Genomic DNA, 24,414 nt, shown 5'->3' with positions numbered 1-24,414 from the left:
GGCTCCCAGTCCTCCCCGTGAACGAACAGAGCAGGGCGAAGAAGCCGAGAAACCCTCGCGCCGACGGCGGCGGCGGCGGCGATGCCGGCAAAGGGGACGCGGATGGCGGAGCTGTGGGGGCGGGAGGTCGGCCGCCTCCGGCCCAAGCGCTTCGCCGACTCCGTCAAGGCCTCCCAGGTCCACCCCCCTTCCCCCCTCTCCCCATTCCTCCACCCTGGAAATTGAGCTGGATTAGCCCGACCTAGCGAGGCTCACCGCGGTTAACCTAGGCTCAGAGCACCCCCGCAGCTCCCTGATTGCTAGCTCCATGGCGGGCCATCGCCTTCCGGTAGTACTATTTTGTACAGTAATTTAGCCGTTGCTTCCCGTAACGATGGTGCCTTCTTGGCTGGCGATGTGCAGGACTTTGTGAATTCTCTTGGCATACAGAAGCGGCTGCGGGAGCACCGGGGCGGCGTCAACACCATAAGCTTCAACAGCAACGGGAGCCTGCTGCTGTCCGGATCGGACGACCGCACCGTCGTGCTGTGGGACTGGGTGCGAGCCAAGCCGGCCGTGCAGTTCCACACCGGCCACGAGAACAACGTGCTCCACGCGCAGTTCATGCCCCTCTCCGACGACCGGAGCATCGTCACCTGCGGCGGCGATGGGGAGGTGTGTACACCTGCACTGGAGTTACACCCTTAGTCGACGGTTCTATCCATGTTCATCTTGCGCGATTGCGTTGCTCAAACTTTCATTGTTTGGCGTTTGTTCTTGCCGCGGAATGGAACAGGTGAGGTATGCGCAGATAGATGAAGCGGGCCGTGTGTATGTCGATCAGGTTGTCGAGATGGCGTATGAGGTGCACAGGTTGGCCGTCGAGCAAGGGAATCCCAACACCTTCTATAGCAGCGGGCAAGATGGATACGTGTGGCGCGTACGTTGTTAACTTGCTGGTACCTCCATTTGTAATTTCTTTATATCACTGTTGGGTCCCTTTGTTGCTAACTTTTGTTTTCCTTCCAGTTTGACCTAAGGGGGAAACACGCCAGAGAACTCTTTAAAGTTGGGGTGGTTTACGATGATGGCGAGAATGATGCCCCCGAACTTTATGCCATCGCTGTAGACCCAAGAAATCCATATCATGTGGCAGTCTCTGGATCTGACGAGTTTGTGAGGTTATATGATACCCGTAAGTATCTGCACGGGGATTTTGGTTGCCCAGTTGATTACTTCTGCCCTCCGGGTTTGATTACTCAAAACAAAGATGGAATAACCGGTCTGGCCTTCTCACAGACTGGCGAGATATTAGCATCATATAGTTGGGACAATATATACCTTTTTGAGAGAGAGCATGGGTTGCACTTCAACGGTTTTAAGGTTGGTGAGATGCCCCTGCTTGGTGACGGGGTGGGTGCTGGCTTACCCCTTTATAAGGACATCTTGCCTGAACCTAAGGTTTTCATGGGACACCGTAACAAGCAAAGCATTAAGGGTGTCAACTTCCTTGGTCCCAATTGTGACTATGTTGCCTCCGGATCGGACTGTGGCCATGTATTTATTTGGAGAAAGAAGGATGGGGTGCTCATGCGAGCGATGAAAGGAGATAAACGGATTGTCAACTGTGTTGAACAGCACCCTTCTGAAATTGTTGTCGCAAGCAGCGGCTTTGCTACAGACATTAAGATTTGGGCACCTGGTGATTGTGAGAACCCCTCGACGGTTGACTTTGATGAGGTTTGTTCTCTGTTTAACTCAAAAAAGTTGTGTTCCTTGCTGTTCATTACATTCTTCCACGCATATAACTTGGTAGATATATGGCCTAATGTGTTGATTCCGCATTTATGCACAGCACTTGTATAAAGAATTTGTTTTCATTTTTGAGTAGTGAAAACGTTTAGTCCACTCACACTTTCATATATTAGATGCGACTCAAATATTTCTGTTGCAATGATTCTAACGAGCATGGAGCCATATGTTGGCATTCTGTGTTTTATTACTGTTATACAATGATACGAACATACCGACTGGTGACACAATACTGACATGCGGATTTTTACCTTTTGAATGAAGGATGAACAGGATACGTTCCTATTCAGCAGCATGAGCAGCGATGATTCCGACATATCCGACTTGATGGATGATTTTATCATTGGCCCCTCGGGTTCCGGTTCCTCCGATAATGATGAAGAAGACGACGACGATGATGACGAGGACACAGACGATGACGATGACGAGGACGACGATGATGATGATGAGGATGAGGGCGATGAAGAGGAGGATGAGGAAGGCGTGACGACGGACGGAGATTCCGGCGGCGAAGACGGCGACGAGGGGGGTGGCACCGAAGACATGATCGACGATTGATTAGAGGAGCTAACGATTGATTGATGATTCCTTGTAGTGTTCGCGCCGCGGTGCAGGGGGTATGCTAGGGTTCCCTTTTGAGTTTTGAGCCCACGGCAATAGATTTCTTGTACATACGCACTCTCCGGTCCAGGATAGTTGAGTGCTTGTATTGTTGGTGTGTAAATGTTTGCTGGGGGTAAAATTATTTCACCTGGCGGTGGCTGCACACAGCATCTGAAAACAGAGCCCGCTGATACTGTGGTTTATTCCTGCTTTTGGCCAGAAAAAAGAAGGTGACATACAATACGAACCTTGGAGCAGTAATTTTTTTTGAAAAATACAATGCGAACAAAGCTAAGAGTAAAGTGTAGCAAACGAAAAGAAAAAATATCAGGAAAAGGAGAAAAAACTTAGTTAGTTTGATTTTTTAATTATTTTGGACTTTACGTGCGCACCTGTCGCACGGCCTGCAAAGAACAATACATAAAAGGAAAAAAAATAAGAAAACAGAAATAATTAAAAAGACTCAAAAGTCAAAAAATATTAGGAAAATAATACCTAAAAGTAACATAAAATCAATAAAAAACATTTAGGAAAAATAAGGTGACATACAATACGAACCTTGGAGCATTAAAAAAATTTGAAAAATACAATGCGAACAAAGCTAATAGTAAAGTGTAGCAAACAAAAAGAAAAAATATCAGGAAAAGGAAAAAAAAACTTAGTTACTTTGATTTTTTATTTATTTCAGACTTTACGTGCGCACCTGTCGCACGGCCTGCAAAGAACAATACATAAAAGGAAAAAAAATAAGAAAACAGAAATAATTAAAAAGACTCAAAAGTCAAAAAATATTAGGAAAATAATACCTAAAAGTAACATAAAATCAATAAAAAACATTTAGGAAAAATAAGGTGACATACAATACGAACCTTGGAGCATTAAAAAAATTTGAAAAATACAATGCGAACAAAGCTAATAGTAAAGTGTAGCAAACAAAAAGAAAAAATATCAGGAAAAGGAAAAAAAAACTTAGTTACTTTGATTTTTTATTTATTTCAGACTTTACATGCGCACCTGTCGCACGGCCTGCAAAGAACAATACATAAAAGGAAAAAAAATAAGAAAACAGAAATAATTAAAAAGACTCAAAAGTCAAAAAATATTAGGAAAATAATACCTAAAAGTAACATAAAATCAATAAAAAACATTTAGGAAAAATAAGGTGACATATAATACGAACCGTGGAGCATTAAAAAAATTTAAAAAATACAATGAGAACAAAGCTAATAGTAAAGTGTAGCAAACAAAAAGAAAAAATATCAGGAAAAGGAAAAAAAACTTAGTTACTTTGATTTTTTATTTATTTCAGACTTTACATGCGCACCTGTCGCACGGCCTGCAAAGAACAATACATAAAAGAAAAATAAAATTGAGAGAAACAGAAATAATTAAAAATACTAATAAAACAAAAGTCAAAAAATATTAGGAAAAGAATACCTAAAAGCAACATAAAATAAATAAAAAATATTTAGGAAAACAGATCATTAAAAAACTAATAATAACAGATAAATAAATAATAAATAATAACAGATAAATAAATAATAACAGATAAATAAATAATAAAAGATAAAAGATAGATAAAAATAAAAAGAAATAGTAAAATAAAAAAGAAACAAAAAAGATAAATAAATAATAAACAAATAGAAAAAGATAAATAATAAATAGTAAAAGGTAAATAAATAATAAATAAAAACAAAAATAAATAATAAATAATAAATAATAAAATATAAATAAAGAATAAAGAGAAATAATAAAAAATAAATAACAAATAAAAAGTAGGAAAATAGAAGGAAAATAATACCTAAAAGTAACATAAAATAAATAAAAAATATTTAGGAAAATAGATCATTAATAAACTAATAATAAAAGATAAATAGTAAGTAAATAATAAATAATAAAAGAGAAATAAAAATAAAAAATAAAAAGAAACAAAAAAAGATAAATAAAAAATTAGTAAAAGATAAATAATAAAAAGTAAATAAAAAGAAATGAGAAATAATAAAAATAAAAATAAATAATAAAAGATAAATAAAAAGTTAAAAATAAATAATAAAAGATAAATAAAGAATAAAAGGAAATATAAAAGATAAATAAAAAATAAAAAAGACTAACATCACACCGTGATTCTAACACACACACACACACACACACACACACACACACACACACACACACACACACACCCGCACCTCCCGAGGAGAGACCTAGGGTCACAGGCCGCCAGGTCGGGCCCGGCCAGAAGCGCGTAGCGAACGCTTTAGCCTCGGCAGGGCTGATGATCAGTCAGCTCTGCGTCCACGGCGATGGAAACGCCAGCGTGGGACGTCGCTGACCGAGCGATGTGGTGCTAAACACATTCCACGCGGCTGCCTGCGTCTGTTTTTGTTTTTGTTCACAGGCAGACGCGGACCGTGGCGTCCGTCCGCTGGCCCCATTAGAAATTTCCTGCACCGTTTTTTCTTCTTTCTTCTGTTTTTTTTTTCTTTTTTCCCTACCATTTCCCCCCTTTTCTTTTTTATCTCCATTTCGTTTATATTTCCTTTCCTTTCCGTTAGATTTTTATTTTCTTTCTTCCCTTTCCTTTCTTTTTTTTAAATCGTTGTGTTTTATTGTTTTGTTGTTCATGATTTTCAAAAACGTTTATACTCTTCGAAAAATGTTCATCTTTTCACAAATGCTTTCAGAACTTGTTCAAATCTCTTGGAAATGTTCATGTTTCCCTTTTGCAGGTAAAAAAATGTCCGTGTTTCCAAATTGTTTTCGCAAATTTCAAAATATGTTCGTCTTTTCAATCTTATTTGGGGGAGTTTGAAAAAATATGTGCATGTTTCCAAAAACAATTCACGCTTTTTAAATTTTGTTAACAGTTAAAAAATGTTCCACATTTAAAATTATTAATATATTAAAAAATATGCTTATATTTTTCTAACTGTTTGAGTTCATTAAAAATTTGTTCACAAAGTTTTGAAAAGTGTACTTGTTTCGTTAAACATTATTTTTTTCGAAAACAATTGTGTTTTTTAATAAACATGAACATAAAATGTTCGGCTCAAAACAATTCATGTTTCCCAAAGTCATTCGCTTCATGTTTGCAAAAAGATGTTCACGCTTGTAAAAAAAGGTTTGTTTTAGGGTTTTTTAGTCTTTTAAAACATTGTTTACGATTTCAAATGTTTCTTCAGAATTGCAACCTGTGTGGGTTGGCCGTTCGTGGCGTTCGTCCGCTGGTCCGTTTGCACACCGTTTTTTTCTCTTTGTTCTGCTTTTTCGTTTTTTTTCATTTTTCTCTTATTTTTCTCCTTTTCTTTTTTTCTTTCCATTTTATTTTTATTTTATTTTCTTTCCTTTCATTTCAATTTCAATTTTATTTTTTTCTTTTCTTTATTTTCTTACAAATCGTTGTGTTTTATTGTCTTGTTGTCCAGGATTTTCAAAAAAGTTTGTGTTTTTAAAAAACTCAACTAATGTTTATTATATAAATCACGTACTCGATTACAAGGATAGATGGAACTTAAAATAAAAAAAATCTAAGCAAAGCAAATCTTAAATATATTTCTTTAAATCATGAAACAACTAAGGATCGAACTAAGATAGATAGTGATTATGAAAGTGATGGTGATACGATACCGGGACACCTCCCTCAAGCTTGGGATAAGCCAATGGTGGTGCCCGTTGTCGGTGTGTCAAACCGGTTGATCTCGAGTAGAGGGTCCGAACTGCGGGTCTTGGGTCGATAGGTAACAAGGGACGAAGGAGACGATGTTACCTAAGTTCGGACCCTCTTTATAGAGGTAAAACCCTATGTCCTGCTCTTGTTGTATTGATGAAGTAGTGCAAAGTACAACGTTGATCTACCTCGAGATTGACTGTTGTGGTGTAAAACCCTGATCGTAATGAGTTTAATGTATCCTATGAACTACGACCCCTGGTGTATATAGACATCAGGGATGCTCGGGTTACACAATGTTGGTTACATCACGAAAGGAATATGCCGATTACTGCATCGTCTTGGATTGTACGCCAAGTATTCGGAAGAGTCAATCTCAATTCTAATACCACCAATGATGATCGAACGACCGAAGAGTCCGACCCATGAGAATAGATAAGCGGCCCGGGGACCCCTTTGTTCCGGACTCCCTCAGTAGCCCCCGATGTGGCTTCCAATGTCGAAACATTTAACCTCCAGCTGCTTCATATACATAGATATACCTGGCCATCTCCGACCTGGCCCCGCCGGCCCGCCCATGCCCGTCCCGAAAATCCAGGGCCTAGGCCCGACGAGCTTGCCCATGGGTCAGGCTTGGGTCTGAGTTTTGAACCCGTCAACAGGCCGGGCTGGGCTTGGGCTTGACATATAGAGATTTTAAGGAAGAGGCCGGGCCCACGGCCCTAGGCCCTGACCTGAGACATTATATCGTCAATAACCAATAGCGGGATCTAGATGCCCATATTGGCTCCTACATATTCCACGAAGATCTTTATTGGTTGAACCTATGTGTCAAGGATTCGGTTAATCACGTACGATGTTCCTTTTGTCCTTCGGTATGTTACTTGCCCGAGATTTGATCGTCGGTATCTCCATACCTAGTTCAATCTCGTTATCGGCAAGTCTCTTTACTTGTTCCGTAATATAAGATCCCTTGATTAACTTCTTAGTCACATTGCTTGCAAGGCTTGTTGTGATGTTGTATTACCGAGTGAGCCCTGAGATACCTCTCCGTCATAAGGAGTGACAAATCCTAGTCTTGATTCATGCCAACCCAACAGACACCTTCGGAGATACCTGTAGAGTACCTTTATAGTCACCTAGTTATGTTGCAACGTTTGATACACACAATGTATTCCTCCGGTGTCCGGGAGTTGCATGATCTCATGGCCATAGGAATAGATACATTGACATGCAGAAAACAGTAGCAATAAACTGACACGATCATATGCTACGTTTATAGTTTTGGTCTTGTCCATCACATCATTCTCCTAATGACGTGATCTCGTTATCAAACGACATCTCATGTCTATGACCAGGAAACGTTGACCATCTTTGATCAACGAGCTAGTCAACTAGAGGCTTACTAGGGACAGTGTGTTGTCTATGTATCCACACATGTATCTTAGTTTCCATTCAATACAATTCTAACATGGATAGTAAACGATTATGATGAACAAGGAAATATAATAATAGTTAATTTATTATTGTCTCTAGGACATATTTCCAACAGTGCCGGCCAGCGTGCCTAGCCTTCAGGCCCGGACACGACCCGAGGCGGGCTGCGTGCCTGGCACGACCAAATTAGAGCATGCTGGGCTGCCGGGCTTCTTGACCGATCCAAAAAAGCACGACCCGTTTGGCCAGGTATGCGTTACATCATCATATTGGTTTGCATGATCATATAGGGCTGACATAGCATTTTGTGGCAAAGCCACCATTCATAATATTGCTGAATACATGTTATACTAGATCATTGCACGTCCTGATACACTGTCATAGACATTCATATTGAGTCATATCGAGCTTTCATGAGTTGTAAGTAAATAGAAGTGTGATGATCACTGTAAGAGTGAGGAAAGGATGATGGAGACTATGATTCCTTCGCAAGTCGGGAAGATACTCCAGACGAAAAATATATAGGGGGAGGCTAAAAGAAGAAATCGAGCGATTTCGCATGTTTTTCGAAGGCACCCCTGCCCGCCCTCGTTTGATTCGTTTGAATTTCTGCCGGTTTGGTTGGTGAGCAGTTTTAACATGCTCCCTCTTATCCCTCTTTTCACATGAGAGGTAAGAGTATACAATAGATCTGAACCGTTGATATCATTAATTAGTTGTTTGATCAACTCTTACCTTCTTAGGTCGTCTGTGCAGAGGGAGCATCTTAAAACTTGCCTTCCTTGATAAACTGAAAACATTTTTTGAGAAAAAAATCTACAGGTTCAGAGAGCGCTCCTGTGACTCAGCTCTGAGGCTGACAACCCGCGTGGGGCGGTGGGCCCGGCGCGCGCTCTGAATGCTGATCCTCTCCTCTCACGTCAAATGCGTTTCTCCTTGCCTTCTCTCTCACCAGTCGACACCGGGCCGGAAAAGAAAGGGAATCTGCTCGCCGCCGCCGCCGTCGATGGAGTCCGTCGCGATCGCCACCACCACCACCACCCGCGCCCTGCCGCCGCCCTTCCCCTCCGCGGCTCACCGGCTCCGGCGCCGCGCCGCCTCCTTCGTCCCGGTCGCAGCCGCCTCCAAGCGTGCGCACCCCTATCCCTTCCCCCTTCTTCTTCTGCTGCTGCTGCTGATGCACCGGTGCTGATGCGCCCCCGTGTGTCCTGCAGGGAGAGACGGCGGCGAGGGGGAGGACGCCGGAGCCGGTTCCAGGCGGCCGTCCTCGTCTTCGGGGGGCGAGCCAACAGGCCTCGCGCCGTACGGCATCTCCTTCTCGCCCTTCTCAAAGGTGCGGACGGACAGACGGCGTCGGCAGTCTCCGGCCCCTGATCTCATCCTCTGACCACGCGATTCGACGCGCCTTGCTCTGATTTCCCCCCCGTTTACTCGTGCGATTTAGCGTGCAAGTCACTGTTAGATCAAACTCCATGCCCTCTGTCTCGTGTGGTGGTCGATTCGAGGCGGATTTGTCCGCGATCCCGACGGTTTCCGGCCTCGATTCGTGCCACAGCTCGCCGTTTGATTTGTTCCTTCCATAAGGCCATCAGCTTGGACTGATGTGGCCTAATATTTTCATTTTGTCACTTCTGTGGATCACCGTTGTGTTGTGCTAATATTTTGTCATTTCGGCTGATGGGGTCGCTGTGGCATCTGCAGGACGCGGCGATGGGGCTGGTGATGAGCGCCGCGACGGGGAGTGGCTGGACGACGGGGTCGGGGATGGAGGGCCCGCCGACGGCCGGCGGTGCCGCGAACCGGCCGGAGGTGTCGACGCTGCCCTGGTCGCTCTTCACAAAGTCCCCGCGGCGGCGGATGCGGGTGGCCTTCACCTGCAACGTCTGCGGGCAGCGCACCACGCGCGCCATCAACCCGCACGCCTACACCGACGGCACCGTGTTCGTTCAGGTATTGCCACTGTCAATTGTTGGATGATAAGTATCCAGGTTGAGGTGGTGCTAGCTTTGTCTTACACAATTGGAGTGAGATGACTTTTACATGGTTGGCCTAAATTCCATACGATGACAAGAGTTGATGAATGTTTAAACATAGGAAGCCCTATTATTATTACTTGTTAGCGAATGGAGGTTATTACCATATGACATACAGTTATGCTCTTGCACAGAAATTTCTGTTGACACCTGTAAAACCGAACACGAATAAGGTTTCGTCCATCTTGTACCAGAATGGCATGAATCATGATACTGCTATATGCTTCCTTAAGAAGATGCTACATAGATAAAAAATAGTAGGTTGTGCTGTTTTGGTGTGATACAAATTCAGGTTATTGTTTCAGTATATGATTCCATTCTTTCAATCTGTGCAAATTTAGGTAGATGTTAAATTAAAACCTTTTTCTGAAAACTATCAAAAGGTTTAAGCAAGTGTGCAGTTTGAGTTCAGTCAGCCAATAGCCAGTTACTAGCTTCCCAAACCTTAAATCCTCTAACCAAATGTACTTTCCCAGTAATACCATAGTGCTTCTTTTGCCTAACGAAATCAAACTTGCTTATGCAGTGATCTACTAGTAATTACACCTTGTTTGGTCATCGTTAAGTTGTGAATCTTATTTTTATTTTAGTTTATGCGCTAGATGATAATTCCGTTATCTACGGAATCTAGAGTATTCGTTTTTCGGATTTGGTTTGGTTTCTTCGTTTTTGGGTATATTACATCCGTATCAATAGTATCTCCTTTTCTTACCTCGTGCACTTATCAAAGCACACCATGTCCTAAGCCTATACGCTTGATTGCATCATCAGTGCTGCGGGTGCAACATCTTCCACAAGCTGGTGGACAACCTGAACCTGTTCCACGAGATGAAGTGCTACGTCGGCCCCGACTTCCGCTACGAGGGGGACGCCCCGTTCAACTACCTCGACAGCGGCGACGATGATGGCAGCGGCAACATCTTTCCGCTTGTATAGGGAGGCGAGGCAATGTCCTTGCCGTCCCGGCGCATGATGGATGGTGCTCTAATCCGCGCTCGCCCGGTTTGCTATATGTTAATAAACAGAATGTATGTTGTTTAATGTCGATGGGTGCCCGTAAATATGTGTATGCAGATGTATATAAATAGCACAAGCCAGTGGATGGTAATAATAATAACAAGATAGGAACTTCACACCTTCTGGGCTTCCCTGAGTGACATTCTTTACATGCGTGATCACTGTGTGGTGGGTGGTGGGTACTGCATTGCCCATGGAAGGGATGCCGGGGCTGTCTGTGACCTGTGAATTTTGTGACGGGAAAATTCAGTACATTACATGAAGAAGAAGAGGTGGGTGTTGCATTCCAACTTCCATGGACAAGGAGTAGCTTAATATTTTCCTGTGGAAGGAAACTGACGTGTGTTTTGCATTCCAAGGACAAGGAGTAGCTTCATATTTTCCTGTGGAAGGAAACTGCTGCATGGCTGATCTTCGTGTGACCCAGCGGCGCGACATTGATCCTGTCTTTCGAAAACACGGTGACCGGGCCGAAGATTGGTTTGATCCTGTCTTTCAAAATCACCATGACCGGGTCGAAGATTGGTTTGCCGCCGCTGCCCTGTGCTGCGCTTTGCTGAATTTATCATGTAAGAATGTCGCTTGGAAAAAGCGATAGAAAGGGGAAAGTTGATTTGGACAGGGCACGATCATGGTTTGTAAATCTGGATGAAAGAAAAAAGACAAACATTGAAAAAAATTCAAGAAAAATTTGGACATGGCACATGAATTTCATCCAGATTCTGTATCAGTATATCAGGTTTGTTATAGTCTATACACGTGTGAGTTGATCACCCGCCTAGCTAACCCTAGCCGCCGTCCCAAAAAAGCTAGGGCTCCACCGCCGGCGCCGTCGTTGGTCCGCCCCGTCTCTAGTGGCCTTATGGCCATGGAGGTGGAGTGGATCTCAGTCCTTGCCGATGGAAGGGCTTCATTGTTAGATCTTTCTTTACATTTTGTTAGGGGTTGTATTCTGCTCAGGAAGGCGTGATGGTGACGGCTCTTTAAAGAAGGAATAAATGTCTCCCCGCCCAGCCCCCGTTCCGGTGATGTGTTTAGCATCGTTGGTGGACGTGTGGAGGTGTGTCTCTGGTGGATCTATCTTTGATGGATTTGTTCGTCATTCGTTTTTGTTCGTGTGTTTTTAGGTTGGATATTTTGGATTTACACTACTCATCTGCGACGGTTGTTGTTCTGGTGTGTTGGTCCTATGGGGCCTTAGCACGACGACTTTCCGACTGTCCACTACAACAACGTTTGCCCGGCTCTAACGAGGGAGAGACGATGATAGCGGCGCGCCTTCGGTTCGCTTCAGTGCTTCTAGTCGTCGCTAGGCGGTCTTCGAACCTAGATGTAATTTTTATTATTTCTAGTTTTCATTGTATTACCATGATTGAAGATGAATAGATTGAAAGTTTTTCTAACAGAAAAAGTATATCTGGTTTGTTGTGCTTGGAATGGATACTCTTCCCATGGCATTGGCATTGGCATTGGCAATGGCATGGTGTAAGCGAGGGAGGGAGGCTTGTGGGTCGGTCGGTCACTTGGCTGCTGTGCTGAGGAGAAAAGGGGGATTCTTTCTTCCTTCCTTTCTCCCTCCCTCCGATCTGCCGCCGCCGTCCCGAACCCTAACCCCGCCCCGCCCTGCTCCGGCTCCCGCGGGAGGGAGGGAAGGCCAATGGCGAGGCGAGGCAAAGGCGGGGTCGGGGTCGGGGACGCGGCGTGGCGCAGGGGGGCGGCGCGGCCGCGGCTCCTGGTCGTCTCCGCCGTGGCCTGGGCGCTGCTCCTCCTCGCCTTCCACCTCTGGTCCTGCGCCTCCCCATCCGCCTACTTCCTCTCAGGTCAGCCCCTCTCCTGCCCGCCGTGCTTCCAGTTTGCTGCTAGTCGATCCATGATGCAATGGCCTCCGCATCTCCTGTCTCGCGTCACCAAAGTCCAAAACAGGGATGGAGTTCTTGTCGACCGATCATTCCCCCTTCCCATGTATGCGCGTTGGTGGCTTGGCATGGGTTCCCATCCATTGGAACTTGCAGGGGATTCAGTCCCGTGACTGAACTTGCAGCCGATTAATTACTAACCGATGCATCCATCTCCTTGCACATGCCATGTTGTGCATTATTATTACCTTCTTCATTCAATTACGATGCCATGCTCGAGCTTCCGCCCGTGTGTTCATTTCACACCACATTCCCAAGGTTAAATTACATGGCTTTCCATGCCTTTGCATCCGTGCAGCTCTCTGTAGAAAAGGCGGTGAAGTTGTCCGCGCGTCGGACCTGATGGAACCCCCGTCTAAACCGCTCCACCGTAAGATCTATTTATACCTTGCGATTTTTGACACTAGATTTCCATCTCTCATGGTCTGAACAGTGAACATCGGCGACTGTGTTCCACAGGCTGCTCGATACCTGTCGCGGACGATCCAGACGCTGTCGTCATTCCAAAGAGGACTCCCAATGAGATCGTGAAGAAGCTGTCATACATAACGGTTGACAAGCGGGACAAAGATTCTCCGCCGCTGTTTGGAGGACGTCAGACCTGGAAGCAGAGAGAGGAAAGCTTTAAAGTGAATGCTACCATGAAGGTAATTGGTTCGTTTCTGTTAATTGCCAGAGAGAGTGATAAATGTTGGAAAAAGCTACTATGTTTCCGTTTAATCGATTATTATACTCCCTCTGTCCCAAATTAAGTGCCGTTGATCTAGTACAGTATTTGTACTAATTTAGTACTAAATCTGCGACACTTATTTTGGGACGGAGGGAGTACCATTTAAACCAGTGGTCTGGTATTAAAGCACATTCATCACTCTAACACAGGAATGTTCCTGTTGATGCTCTTAATTTTTTACTGGAAAACTACATTCTGAATATATTTCGAGTTTGAGGTTCCACCATGCATTTGGTGTTCCATATAAGTGCATCTTGTAATCTTGACAGACGAGGAGCACATGGTTTTCATACTGGGTTGGGATTTGGAAACATCCTTCAGTTCACAATTTACATGAAACCCTGTTTCGATCTTACAGAGTTTGGTTGCTACAAATGATACAATTAATTTCGGGAAAAGTATGCAGATATTAAGCTTGTTGTTCGCACATTATTATTTGCTGACCTGCCTATTTTATTCTTACAGCAAGTAAATAGTAGAACAAGAGAGTTACTACTTACTAGAAACCACTGAAGTTCGAACACTAGTGTTAACTTTCAAGTGCCTGCTCACAATATGAAATATCACGTGCAATCTGTTCATTGTGTCTAGAGCAAACTGCACATTGGTCTTCAAGACGAATAGCTTATTACCACCTCTTACCTTCTTCATGTACTGGATCTTCAGTTATAATGGGATATTTTTTAATTCACGGGACTTTCCTTTGGGTGAATGATGTGGCTTCTGGTATATGCTCAGGTGCACTGTGGATTTATGAAAAACAGCGGTGCAGACATGGATGCTGTTGATGCCGAGTACATACAGAAATGCAAATTTGTGGTTGCCTCTGGTATTTTTGATGGTTATGACATTCCCCACCAGCCATCAAATATTAGCCTCCGCTCTCAAAAGTTGTTCTGCTTCTTGATGGTGGTCGATGAGGTGTCCATTGACTTCATTGAACAGAATGTCACTGTCAAAGTTGACAGTGAAGGAGGGAAATGGGTTGGTATATGGCGACTTGTAACACTGCACCGCCCTCCATTTGATGAACCTAGAAGGAATGGAAAAGTACCAAAGATATTGACGCATAGGCTATTTCCTCAAGCCTGGTATAGCATTTGGATTGATGGGAAAATGGAGCTTATGGTTGATCCACTGCTTATACTTGAAAGGTTGGTTGTTTATCTCCAACTTCAAATAGATTCTGCTTGTTTTGTTGATGCCTGAAACAGATTGAACAGGGCGAATTCCTTGCAGATATCTCTGGCGGGGCAAGTACACGTTTGCAGTCGCTGTCCATAAGCATCATAGAAGCATATACGAGGAGGGTGATGCAATCAAACGGAGGAAGCGATATGCTCGGCCCTTGGTTGATCTTCAGATGAAGATATACTACCATGAGGGGATGGAGCCTTGGGACGCAAAGAAAAGGACGCCTAGTGGTGAGCCAATTTACATTTTCCCCATTAAGTTGGACGTTTGCCTGAAGCTGTCAAGCAAAGCCTAGGATACAAAGCTTATCGTATATCATGACATAACTGATGAATATTGTTCCACCTCTTGTGTATTTCTGTTGTGCTTCCATATGTCCTCAATTCCCAGTGCTAATTAAACAAGCTGCAACTTGCAGACATACCAGAAGGAGCGGTCCTGATCAGGGAGCACACGACGATAGTGGATCTGTTCAGCTGCCTCTGGTTCAACGAAGTCAACCTCTTCACTCCTCGTGACCAGCTGAGCTTCGGCTACGTGGTCCATCGGCTCGGAGACGCCCTCAAGTTCTTCATGTTCCCCAACTGCGAGTACAATTCCTTGTTCATCTTGCACAGACACACGAGGGAGCACTCGTCGAAGGTGGAGTGGGCCAAGACAATCCCCGAGATAGTGAAGAACGGACTGAAGGAGAGCAGGGGAGGGTTAGGGTTGTGGACTCCGTACCCTGCGGACCTGAGCTCCGTCAAGCTCCCTGCTGTAAAAAGAACTTCACAGGCAGGCTAGGCTGGACCGAAACATTCAATCATGATTCTTTGGTTGTGCAAATTAGAACACTCCTTTTCTTGGTGTGATGTAATCAGGGGAAAAATCTGTAATTTCCAGTAGATTCTGCTGCAGATGACATAGGGATGCACTATATAGGTCCAAATCTCTACGACAAATTTGTAACTGTATGTAAAACATCACATATGGAATTCGTCAGGATCATGTTTTTTGTATTTCAGATTCGGGTTGGCATAAATACAGAAATGGTAGAAATATTTTGTTTCTGAATGTGCATCACAGGACAACAGAAGAATAGTATGATTGGATAGAAATATGCAACCACAGCAACTACACAACCAACCATAGCATTACACAATGATAATGACCGTCATTCTTTCAGATTTCACAAATGATTATTTCTACTTTCTCTGATCTACCATGGCTTCTCTACATCCTCAGAAGGCTCACACCAAAATCACTCACTCATGCCTCACAAGAACCAACTCGACCGGAACACGACGGCCGGCGCGCATCGCCTCCCATCCAGGTTGAACATGACACCAGGCTGCAAGGTGGCATTCTGGCCTAGATGCAAGTTCAGAAACCCTTCCAGCTGAATCCGCTCCGGCGCCCCCTCGGAGCCTCTCCGCAGGCTCACGCCCCAGCCTAGGTCGTTCTCCGGCGTATCCGACAGCGTGACAGCCCATTTCAGCTGCCTCGGGTTCGACCTCCTCACCTCAACCCATGCCCCAAATCTCGAGTCCTCGTCGAACTTCAGCTCAAAGTCGACACACCCTCCAGCAGTTGGTTTGCTCTTTCGAGGAATCACAGACGGTCCATGCCAGGCCGCGGTCATGGTCAGCTTTATATCATCACACATCTTGCATGAAATCTGCCCGAATCCGGTGAAGACACTGCTGGCGTCGCCTGAGCTTTTTGCAGCTGTTGAGATCAACTCGGCGAGAGAGGCTGCGAAATTCTGTGACCTTAGTATCAGGCCAGCAGCGCGCCTGTGACACTTGAGCAGCAAAGGTGGCCTCAGCGAGGAATTGAAGCTGGGAACCCATTGCCCCTGTCAAGAAAACTATCATCTGATATATCAGCAGGCAAAATGATGGTGTATGACTACAGGTGCATGGATGAAGAAATCAGTTACCTCTTGGATGCTTGGATCGGTTGAAAAATCATCACACCTTGCCCCTACCGGTACCACAGCAACAGACATGTCGTCGCTGACGTTTGCCAGGTACATCACCTTCGACAGCACAAGAGGGCTCCCAATGAGATCATTTTCTTGAGGAGATAAGTATCTGGAGTCCGTGGCAAGCTCCGCCAGGAGAGAATCCTTCTTCCGGACACTGGTCCGGAACGCAAACTGTGAGCTGATGCCGGAATTTGCTTCTGAGCTGTCTTGTTCGGTGCCCTGTTTGCTGTTTAGTGCTAGAGCTCCGGCAAAATTGACGAGGCCCTTGACCCGGGTGCTCTCTTCCGCGAACGGACCGATTTTGCTCATTTTGAACAGCGTGAGCACCTTCTCGACCTTCTCTTGTCTATCCCTCAGCTGCATTATGTCGTAGAACGCTTGTCGCTGCAGACGCTTCAAGATGTCTATCTGGAGTATGCAACAAGAGAGTAAAGGCAGAGATGTCAGCACAAGTTAGTTTTCTTGTCACCTTCCAAATGTACATGTAATCAGAGGATACAAAACATTGCTATATTGAGACGAAATTGGGGAGGGGAGGGGGCTATTCTCGCACCCCGCTGCAATGCTGACAGATGTATCCTAGTAGAAAATACAGTGGGTATCTCGAGCCCAGGGGAGAAAAAATAAATTCCCCCCTCAGCGGCTAAGAAATTAGCAGAAAACAAGCTTTTCTATCCATTCAATTTTTGCAGATCAGCAAAGATCATCAAACAAGCGTGTGCAAATAATTTGGAACAAAGGGAGTATAATCTTCGCAGATATTCAGGTCAGTGGTCAGCAAAGATCAAACAAGTGTGTGTGTGTGTGTGTGTGTGCGAGTAAGAGCTATCTATAAGACTATAATCTGGTCAGATCTTCATGACTGGTCAGTTAGTGGTCACTGCCATAAAAAAAATGCCTCCTTTGAACGTTATCTACCCTGGTCTGTGGCACCACTATCCACTATACTATGAACAGATTTACACATCTGAAGAAGGAGCTGTTTCAGTGCCACGGCAACTCAGCTCCCTCGGCAGCTGTAAGCAGTAAGCAGCACAGGGCATGATCATTCCTAACCCAGACGGCAAACCCACCGGCCGGCGATGCACAGAGCGCTCAGACGGGCCGGGCGCATGGCCGGCCGGCCGCGGCCGGCATTGCTGCTCTGTCCCCACATCACAAACCCTCGAAATTTCCTACTAGAGGCGCCGGGCCGGTGGTGAGTGGGCGGCGAGGGAGGTGTCGCGCGCTCACCGGGTTGGGGCCTGGCTGCGGGGGCGGAGGGCGGCGGAAAGAGAGGAAGAAGCGCCTGGTGGAGTCGGCGACGCCGGCGGCCCGGTCCACCGCGCACGCCCACGCCGCGTCCATCCGCTCCCCGCGGCCGGTTGCGCGTGCGCCGCCGTCTATGTATCCTGCACTTGCCTCCCTGAGCGGCGCTCGCCGGCGGCCGTCGGGCGGGAGCCGCCGGGGCTGAGGGGGGAGACAGGACAGGACTCTGGACGGAGGCGTCTCGAGGCTTCGCTGCTTTTCCTTTTTCCGCTGCTTTCGCCGCTTTTGGGTCACGCGAGCAGGGCGGGCCGGGCCGAGATACGAGCGGGCTGGTCTGGGCTTCAGCATCAAGCTTTTTTTTATAATATATCCATGGCAGCAAGAACATATCTGAGGATCCTCAAACAAAAAAAGGCAAGAACATATTTTGAATTCTCTGAAAAAAACAGATTTAGGAATTTGACATGATTTCAGTGGAAGTTTAACAAACCACACAACCAAATACGGAGTACTTCTTTGCATTCATTTACAAGTCGATGATTTCTGAAGCATCCTCGCAAAAAAAAAAGAAAAAACATATACTCTCTCTGTATGGAAATGCAAGAGCGTTTAGACCACTAAAGCGGCGATCTAAACACTCTTATGATACTTTATGGAGGGAGTATATTTCTATGGCATCTCGCTTAAAAGGCTGCCTGAGAACGAAAGGAAAACGGATCGACTGCGAGAAATCAAACCGCGACGGGTCACATTACATTACATCACATGATCACATCACATCTCAGGAAACCTGAAGCTACACATATATATTTGATAGTAACAGAAGGGAAAGGGAAGAAGAAAATAGCAGGTGAAAGTTACAGGGTAAACGACATCTCTTATTCATCTCTCTCATCCTTGCTTCTCAACATAATAACTGTACTGAAATTAGCTCGTATACAGACACGGACCAAAGGTCGCCACTAAGATGATGGCTGGCTGGAGCAACAGCATCGATGAGCACGAGGATCTTGACAGAGATCAAAGTGGAAGAGCTCTGCATGACGGTTGTTCAGCGAGAGCTGACGAGGAAAGGGTGCTGGCACACGCCGCATTCTATCGTCTCTGAGCCAGATGCTGGGACCTGTACCTGTAATAAAGTGTTAGTTAGCTTGTGTTAGATGCCATGTTTCGATGTCAATGCCGAGCGAACACAAGTTAACAGTCGAACCTGGAGGTGTACTGTGCAGATGGGGCATGCGACCTCCCGCATTCGCTTGCCAGAAGATCCGTCAGAAGATCTTGAGCCTGCCGAGGGAGGAAACAGCCAACACAATTATTTTTAAGCAGAATAGTGAGCAATGAAGAGGACACATGTGGAATGGAACAGGTATATGAAGGCACAAACCTGAAGATGATTTTTTGTTTATATCCATTGCTTCCTGTATCAGACCAGAGATTGTGTTATGTCAGCATATTTATTTCAAATCTAGTAAAGTGATACAGTGTGTTGAGTGAATATTGTATGTAAGCTATACTTGCTGGATAAAGAAACAAAAAAAGAAGCCAAAAGGCACACCTGAAGTTTTTTGGCGAGATCCTCATGGCTCTGAACAACAGGTCGATTTGCCGCTTCCTTTGCACTGCTCAGTCTTCGAGAAACTTCAGCCTATCAGAATAACAAAAAATAGAAGGACACTGATATCATTCATTGAGAACTCAGAAATGATATAACCTCCCACCAGTAGCAAAGCAATAAAGGATGTACTCCATCCTTTCCTAAATACTCCCTCTGTACCACAATATTTGTTGTTGGGGAGAACTAGACTAGTTCTCCCCAACAACAAATATTTAGGAACAGAGGGAGTATAAGTCTTTTTAGAGATTTCACTAGGGGACCACATACGGAGCAAAATGAGTGAATCTACACTCTATAGTATGTCTATATACATCCGTATGTAGTCCCCTAGTGGAACCTCTAAAGACTTATAGTATTTAGGAACGGAGGGACTACATTGCAACGGAAGCTAGTTCACAGGAAAAAGAAGGGATTAACACTGAACGTCAGTGCTCACATTAAACGTTGATAGCTGCTTTTGTCCTTAAACATGATACTCTGAAAATAATGTGGGTCATATCGGCTAAGAAGGTCATACCCTCCACCTTTGAAGACAAGAAAAGGCACGCCCAACATGCAGCAATAAGGAAGCATAACTAAGATACAATTACAATTTATTTAAGTATGATATTCGTCCATGTCTCTTGTGCTTTCAATGAGCGATGAAGCCCCAAGTCAAACAGCTAATAGCTACTCCCTCCGTCCGGAATTACTTGTCGCACAAATTGATAAAAATGGATGTATCTAGAACTGAAATACATCTAGATACATCCATTCCTATGACAAGTATTTTCAGACGGAGGGAGTATTTAATATTCAAAATCTTAGCCTCAAAACTTCCGAGGTTTAAGTAAAGACTATACCAAGAGGTTCTTTTATTGTCCATGCTCACTAAACCGCACGGAACAGCAAAAGGTGTACATAACATAAATCACAAACATGACTGCAATATAAGAGGCTGAAGCAAAAGAACACTACCATGCATCTGTCACAAACTCGGACTGGTTGAGAATCTGCATCTGAAGTTAGAGGAGTCCTTCCCTGGGTGCACTTATCGCAGAAAATATCGCCGCAGTTCCGACAATGATGCTGAATGTACACGTTCACAACATTAACAGATGGATCTCAAGTATGCATCATCAACATGCCAGTAGCAAATTAGCAAGCTGCTGTTCTTACCCTGCGGTTGAAGGCACTGAAATCTCCTGCACAGGCCGTGCATTTATTGACCGCTTCATCTGGGACCTGACAGTAAAATGCAGAAAAAACATGATAAAATGAATGAATAAGAACAGGAAAAGAAGGGAAGTACACCCAGAAACACATAACCATATACTGAGAGAGTAGCTAAAGATTCATTGTCATTAGTGGGGGTGGGGCAGAAGAGACAAAAATATAGGCAAACAGCAAGCCAGGTACAATATCCCATGAAAGTACTGTAAGTCAAATCAACAGTGCAGAGAACAAGCCACAAAGCAACTGAACAACAGCAGAAGCATTACTGTGAGATGCACAAATGGAACATATGTGCAGCCATGAACTATATAACACAATTGGGAAGCCATAAGTCGTCTGAAAACAGGATATTGGTAAGACATACAATATTGGGTAAGCCAAGTAAATACAAATTGAACATTAACTCTCGACTTTCTCCTAAATACCTTCCGTGCATTTCTGATCACACTGCATTATTTTATCTGCTGAATTTGTTTCTGCCATAATAAGATGTTTAAAAATGAAGCAGAGTAAAAGTTCAAACAGTTCATCAAGAGTTAACAACAGAAAGGACATAATCCAGGGCAAACAGACCGCAAGAGCTTCATGCGTACATGCGAAGTGATATGAAAGATAAACAATTTTGCGTGAGTCTGCCTATAAGCAACAAATATTTGAGAGAAATAGGCAATGATTAAGTTTGAGAAGGGTATAATTGTTGGCTCTACAAAATTTCAAACTGGAAATAATAAGAAGTAATAATTCAATGCATACTTGGAAGCAAGCCTGATTTTAAACGTAAACGGAGAAATAACTTACCCAATGGTCTTTCTCCTCAGTCACAGGCTTCACTAAGTTCCTCCAATCAAGGAAATTCCTCCTCTTTTCATTTTGCTGTTCAGAAGGGCTGGCAGGATCAGCAGCTGCTTTACTTCTCGAAACGCTGCTTGCCATCTCCTTGAACTGTGGTTACAAAAATGTAACTGTCAACATTTCTCCATAAACAATGGATGCTAACAGCTCAAAATTACAACAAACTGAAGGGTGAAATGAAAAGTATCATTAATTCAGATGCAAACCTGAACAGAGGCAGCTGTCACCGTGTCCAGAATGGTGTTTGTTGTATAGCTGCTTGACTTCAGCCTTATTCTTCTTGCTTCAAGATCAACTGAACTCTTCGACCAAAAGGCAAATACAGAAGAATCTAATACCTAGATACAGATGCTATAATATTTAGTAAAAAAAATCACAAAAAAGGAACAGAAGAAATAAAAGCTTTGCAACAAGAACTTGTGACTTACATCCCATCTCGTTACAGTTTCAAGGGGATATATCCTCAGTGTCCTACTAGTGTTGGGATCAAGCATCCGAATCCCATCCAAACCAACCTGCATGAGGTACAAAATGATTAGTGATTCTCGGTTGATTACTCTAGGCAATGGTGCAACCAAGTACAACAGCATAACAACCCTACTCTATTCCAGTGTGCAATGGAAGTCAGAATTTTCAAGAAACTAAATGAAGCCTGATTACTTAATCAACAAAATGTCCATCCCATTATTCTTGATATTACCTTGCAGTTGATTAGCTATGAATTAACCAACTCTACTTGGCCTTTCTCCTGACCTAGACTTACATGCCACTTCATTTTTTCAGCTATGTTCATGCTTGAATTACTTAGCTAGCCAGTTTATTCCTTGCTCGTTATGCTGCAAATTTTCAGCTATGTTCTATCTATGAAAGCATTAACTCAAATGATGCTACGCAAAGGAGCATTCCTAGCGGAAGCATATGAACTCCATGGATCATTTTTTGTCCAAACTAGCCACTGAGAAGTGAGAAGAGCTCTGCTTTGAGCCCTTGGCTACATCAATTATGTTCATCATGCCAATGCAGAACAAACTACTACCTGGCAGAGCACATCCATGGGGCTACCGGCCCCCTCGGGCAGCAGCTTCACCCGGAACTTCTGCACCCCGCCCCTCACGTCCTCCGACGTCTCGGCCTTCGGCACGGCCCTCACCACCTTGGGGCTCGCCGCGCCGCCCCCACCGCCGGCCTTCCCGGGGCCAATCGACCTCCCGTAATCATCGAACAGCGCCGCGTTACCGGAGCCCTGCCTCGGCGCGGTGCCCCTGGCGCCGTAGGGCTCCGGCGCGTCGCCGCCGCGGTACGCATAGGCACCGTCGTCGGACCACCCGCCCTGCGCCGCGCCGGAGGGCGGCGGTGGCGGGGGGTAGAGCTGGTCCTGCTGCCCGTACGAGCCGGATCCGTACCCGCCGTAGCTCCCCGCCCGATCCAGCGAGGGGTAGGCCGAGGGGACGGGGCCGTGGGGCTGCGGCGGGGACGGCAGCGGAGCGGGCTCGTATGGGTAGTACGGCTGCGGTGGCGAGGGCGCCGCGGCGGAAGGGGGTGCTGGCGGGTAGTGGTGGGGGGTGTGGTGGTCGGCGGGCGGCGGGGGGTAGACGGGGTACGCAAAGTCCTGGGCGGCGGGGTAGGGCGAGTACGGGGGCGCCGACGCGGAGTCGTAGGGGTGGTAGGTGGGCGCCGGCGCCGGCGCGGAGGCGGGGGCGGGGTACGGCGGGTAGTAGGAGGGGGACGAGTAGTCCCCGGCGCCGGAGGGATGCATCTCCGGCGAGCGGGCGGGCGGGCGGGCGGCGGATCGGGGAGGGAGGGAGGGGGCGGGGGAGGTCGCCGGTGGGTGGGGGAACGGACAGAGGAAGGAGACGACTGGGGAGAGAGTGGCGCAAGTTTGCGATAAGGACCTTGGTGCGTGGCGGTATTTGTGGATAAGGGCTTGTGCTGTAAGAAAAGTTGACTGACTTGCGAATATCTGTGTAGAGCAAGGTGCAAAATGCAAGAGATTCTTGGTGCGATCGGGTGGATTTGGAACTGATTCCGTCGACGATTTCTTTTCTCCATGTTGGTGGTTTCTCTTTTCTTGAAATATGTTTTCTTTCTGCTTTATATAAAAAAAAGCCAACTTCATATAAATATTTTCAAATGCATCAAAGTTGTAAAAACAACTGGGGCATCATCACCAACGCTATTTAAATAATCACCCGATTCAATGACTTATCATCCGATTTATCCATGCTCACAGGATGACCGATAAGATGTTACCATATCATCACCGTTTATCGGTTGGGTTGATTTATCACTGACAAGCAATTTATAGTGAATCTAACGATAATCCGGTCCTATTCTTAGCACTATGAGTGCAAAAGCTATATTTATTTGTATATTTTTAACCTTGTTATGCATGACGGATTGAAAGGTAAGTAATCAAGGCAACGCCTCTATTTAATATTATTTTCCTAAATACTAAAAGGTGCTTGAATACTGGTTGACACATTCGAATGCACGCCCTTCGAGTCATCTGATCACCCCCGCACGCGCGATCGCGAAGCAGGGGTTTTTCTGTCCGATCCCTACCCACATGCGCCCCACACTTATTCGTCGTCTCGACACCTCCTCTCACGACAGTGACACGTCAGTCTTCACAGGTAGTATTTCACCCTAATTTATTGATTCGACACAAGGGTAGCCAAAAAATATTTATCGACCTTGATAGTTCATTGTCAATTCAACCGCACCTGTGATATCTATTTACAGCAAGGATTTAGTAGCACAATAAATGATGGTAGTAAGAGTAACAGTGACAATAGCAATTTGGTAATAGTAGTAACATTAATAGTTGAGTAGCAGGTGTGACAGCAACAACAACAATAGTAACTTAGCAAAATTTAGTATATGCAAAGCGTAGGCACGTGGATAGGTGATGGATAATGATTTAGACGACATTGATCATGTAACAGTTACACACTAGGTCGACACACTACTAGCTCCAATTCATTACTATAATGTAGCTTATTCCGTATATGGCCATACGTGCTTGCGATAAGAACTTGCATGACATCTTTTATCCTACCCTCTCGTGGAAACGAGGTCTTATTGTAAACTAAGAGATATTAAGGCCTCCTTTAAATAGAGA

The 24,414-nt window shown here is 45.0% G+C and overlaps 5 protein-coding genes across 6 annotated transcripts; 3 read left to right on the top strand and 2 right to left on the bottom strand.

Moving 5' to 3' along the window:
* Positions 1 to 2,597, top strand: LOC123410580 (DDB1- and CUL4-associated factor 8-like). Of its 2 annotated transcripts, none has more exons than XM_045103525.1 (5): positions 1 to 177; positions 403 to 654; positions 776 to 919; positions 1,009 to 1,719; positions 2,065 to 2,597. In XM_045103525.1, exons 1-5 carry the CDS (start codon positions 82 to 84, stop codon positions 2,347 to 2,349), a joined length of 1,488 nt encoding a protein of 495 aa, XP_044959460.1. In that variant the 5' UTR covers positions 1 to 81; the 3' UTR covers positions 2,350 to 2,597. The 2 variants fall into 2 exon arrangements, with proteins under 2 accessions (XP_044959460.1, XP_044959459.1); XM_045103524.1 differs by having other exon boundaries at positions 6 to 177; positions 2,056 to 2,597.
* A 5,760-nt stretch (positions 2,598 to 8,357) lies between these two features.
* On the top strand, positions 8,358 to 10,671 carry LOC123407755. Its single transcript, XM_045100956.1, has 4 exons — positions 8,358 to 8,628; positions 8,713 to 8,831; positions 9,200 to 9,448; positions 10,303 to 10,671. The coding sequence occupies exons 1-4, from the start codon at positions 8,397 to 8,399 to the stop codon at positions 10,465 to 10,467; spliced, it is 765 nt and encodes a 254-aa protein (XP_044956891.1). The 5' UTR covers positions 8,358 to 8,396; the 3' UTR covers positions 10,468 to 10,671.
* Positions 10,672 to 12,049: 1,378 nt separating this feature from the next.
* Positions 12,050 to 15,394, top strand: LOC123407754 (probable hexosyltransferase MUCI70). The gene is made up of 6 exons (XM_045100955.1): positions 12,050 to 12,368; positions 12,763 to 12,834; positions 12,924 to 13,111; positions 13,933 to 14,348; positions 14,434 to 14,618; positions 14,807 to 15,394. The coding sequence occupies exons 1-6, from the start codon at positions 12,206 to 12,208 to the stop codon at positions 15,172 to 15,174; spliced, it is 1,392 nt and encodes a 463-aa protein (XP_044956890.1). The 5' UTR covers positions 12,050 to 12,205; the 3' UTR covers positions 15,175 to 15,394.
* A 66-nt stretch (positions 15,395 to 15,460) lies between these two features.
* Positions 15,461 to 17,862, bottom strand: LOC123407752. The gene is made up of 3 exons (XM_045100953.1): positions 17,594 to 17,862; positions 16,313 to 16,768; positions 15,461 to 16,228 (listed from the first exon to the last, which is right to left on the bottom strand). The coding sequence occupies exons 1-3, from the start codon at positions 17,705 to 17,707 to the stop codon at positions 15,647 to 15,649; spliced, it is 1,152 nt and encodes a 383-aa protein (XP_044956888.1). The 5' UTR covers positions 17,708 to 17,862; the 3' UTR covers positions 15,461 to 15,646.
* Positions 17,863 to 18,389: 527 nt separating this feature from the next.
* LOC123407753 (protein FREE1-like) lies at positions 18,390 to 23,170 on the bottom strand. Its single transcript, XM_045100954.1, has 10 exons — positions 22,330 to 23,170; positions 21,722 to 21,808; positions 21,500 to 21,631; positions 21,240 to 21,383; positions 20,385 to 20,450; positions 20,184 to 20,294; positions 19,167 to 19,256; positions 18,996 to 19,029; positions 18,819 to 18,895; positions 18,390 to 18,737 (listed from the first exon to the last, which is right to left on the bottom strand). The coding sequence occupies exons 1-10, from the start codon at positions 23,047 to 23,049 to the stop codon at positions 18,660 to 18,662; spliced, it is 1,539 nt and encodes a 512-aa protein (XP_044956889.1). The 5' UTR covers positions 23,050 to 23,170; the 3' UTR covers positions 18,390 to 18,659.
* Between the last annotated feature and the right edge of the window lie 1,244 nt (positions 23,171 to 24,414).

The sequence above is a fragment of the Hordeum vulgare genome, chromosome 7H, assembly GCF_904849725.1.
Source record: "Hordeum vulgare subsp. vulgare chromosome 7H, MorexV3_pseudomolecules_assembly, whole genome shotgun sequence".
Taxonomy (NCBI): domain Eukaryota; kingdom Viridiplantae; phylum Streptophyta; class Magnoliopsida; order Poales; family Poaceae; genus Hordeum; species Hordeum vulgare.
Note: the sequence above shows the minus strand (reverse complement) of the source record. Positions and strands in the feature narration are given on the sequence as shown.

What these genes read in the sequence shown, in the direction of transcription:
- LOC123410580 (XM_045103524.1), top strand. Translation starts at nt 82, where the DNA reads ATGCCGGCAAAGGGGACGCGGATGGCGGAGCTGTGGGGGCGGGAGGTC. An exon ending in ACTCCGTCAAGGCCTCCCAG is followed by an intron (nt 178 to 402) that starts GTCCACCCCCCT and finishes GGCGATGTGCAG; the next exon opens with GACTTTGTGAATTCTCTTGG. An exon ending in CGACGGTTGACTTTGATGAG is followed by an intron (nt 1,720 to 2,055) that starts GTTTGTTCTCTG and finishes TTTTGAATGAAG; the next exon opens with GATGAACAGGATACGTTCCT.
- LOC123407755 (XM_045100956.1), top strand. Translation starts at nt 8,397, where the DNA reads ATGCTGATCCTCTCCTCTCACGTCAAATGCGTTTCTCCTTGCCTTCTC. An exon ending in CCTTCTCGCCCTTCTCAAAG is followed by an intron (nt 8,832 to 9,199) that starts GTGCGGACGGAC and finishes TGGCATCTGCAG; the next exon opens with GACGCGGCGATGGGGCTGGT. An exon ending in ACGGCACCGTGTTCGTTCAG is followed by an intron (nt 9,449 to 10,302) that starts GTATTGCCACTG and finishes TTGCATCATCAG; the next exon opens with TGCTGCGGGTGCAACATCTT.
- LOC123407754 (XM_045100955.1), top strand. Translation starts at nt 12,206, where the DNA reads ATGGCGAGGCGAGGCAAAGGCGGGGTCGGGGTCGGGGACGCGGCGTGG. An exon ending in CCCGTCTAAACCGCTCCACC is followed by an intron (nt 12,835 to 12,923) that starts GTAAGATCTATT and finishes TGTGTTCCACAG; the next exon opens with GCTGCTCGATACCTGTCGCG. An exon ending in AAGTGAATGCTACCATGAAG is followed by an intron (nt 13,112 to 13,932) that starts GTAATTGGTTCG and finishes GTATATGCTCAG; the next exon opens with GTGCACTGTGGATTTATGAA.
- LOC123407752 (XM_045100953.1), bottom strand. Translation starts at nt 17,707, where the DNA reads ATGGACGCGGCGTGGGCGTGCGCGGTGGACCGGGCCGCCGGCGTCGCC. An exon ending in CGCAGCCAGGCCCCAACCCG is followed by an intron (nt 16,769 to 17,593) that starts GTGAGCGCGCGA and finishes TGCATACTCCAG; the next exon opens with ATAGACATCTTGAAGCGTCT. An exon ending in CCGATCCAAGCATCCAAGAG is followed by an intron (nt 16,229 to 16,312) that starts GTAACTGATTTC and finishes TTTTCTTGACAG; the next exon opens with GGGCAATGGGTTCCCAGCTT.
- LOC123407753 (XM_045100954.1), bottom strand. Translation starts at nt 23,049, where the DNA reads ATGCATCCCTCCGGCGCCGGGGACTACTCGTCCCCCTCCTACTACCCG. An exon ending in AAACTGTAACGAGATGGGAT is followed by an intron (nt 21,632 to 21,721) that starts GTAAGTCACAAG and finishes ATCTGTATCTAG; the next exon opens with GTATTAGATTCTTCTGTATT. An exon ending in GAGTTTGTGACAGATGCATG is followed by an intron (nt 19,257 to 20,183) that starts GTAGTGTTCTTT and finishes TTATTCTGATAG; the next exon opens with GCTGAAGTTTCTCGAAGACT.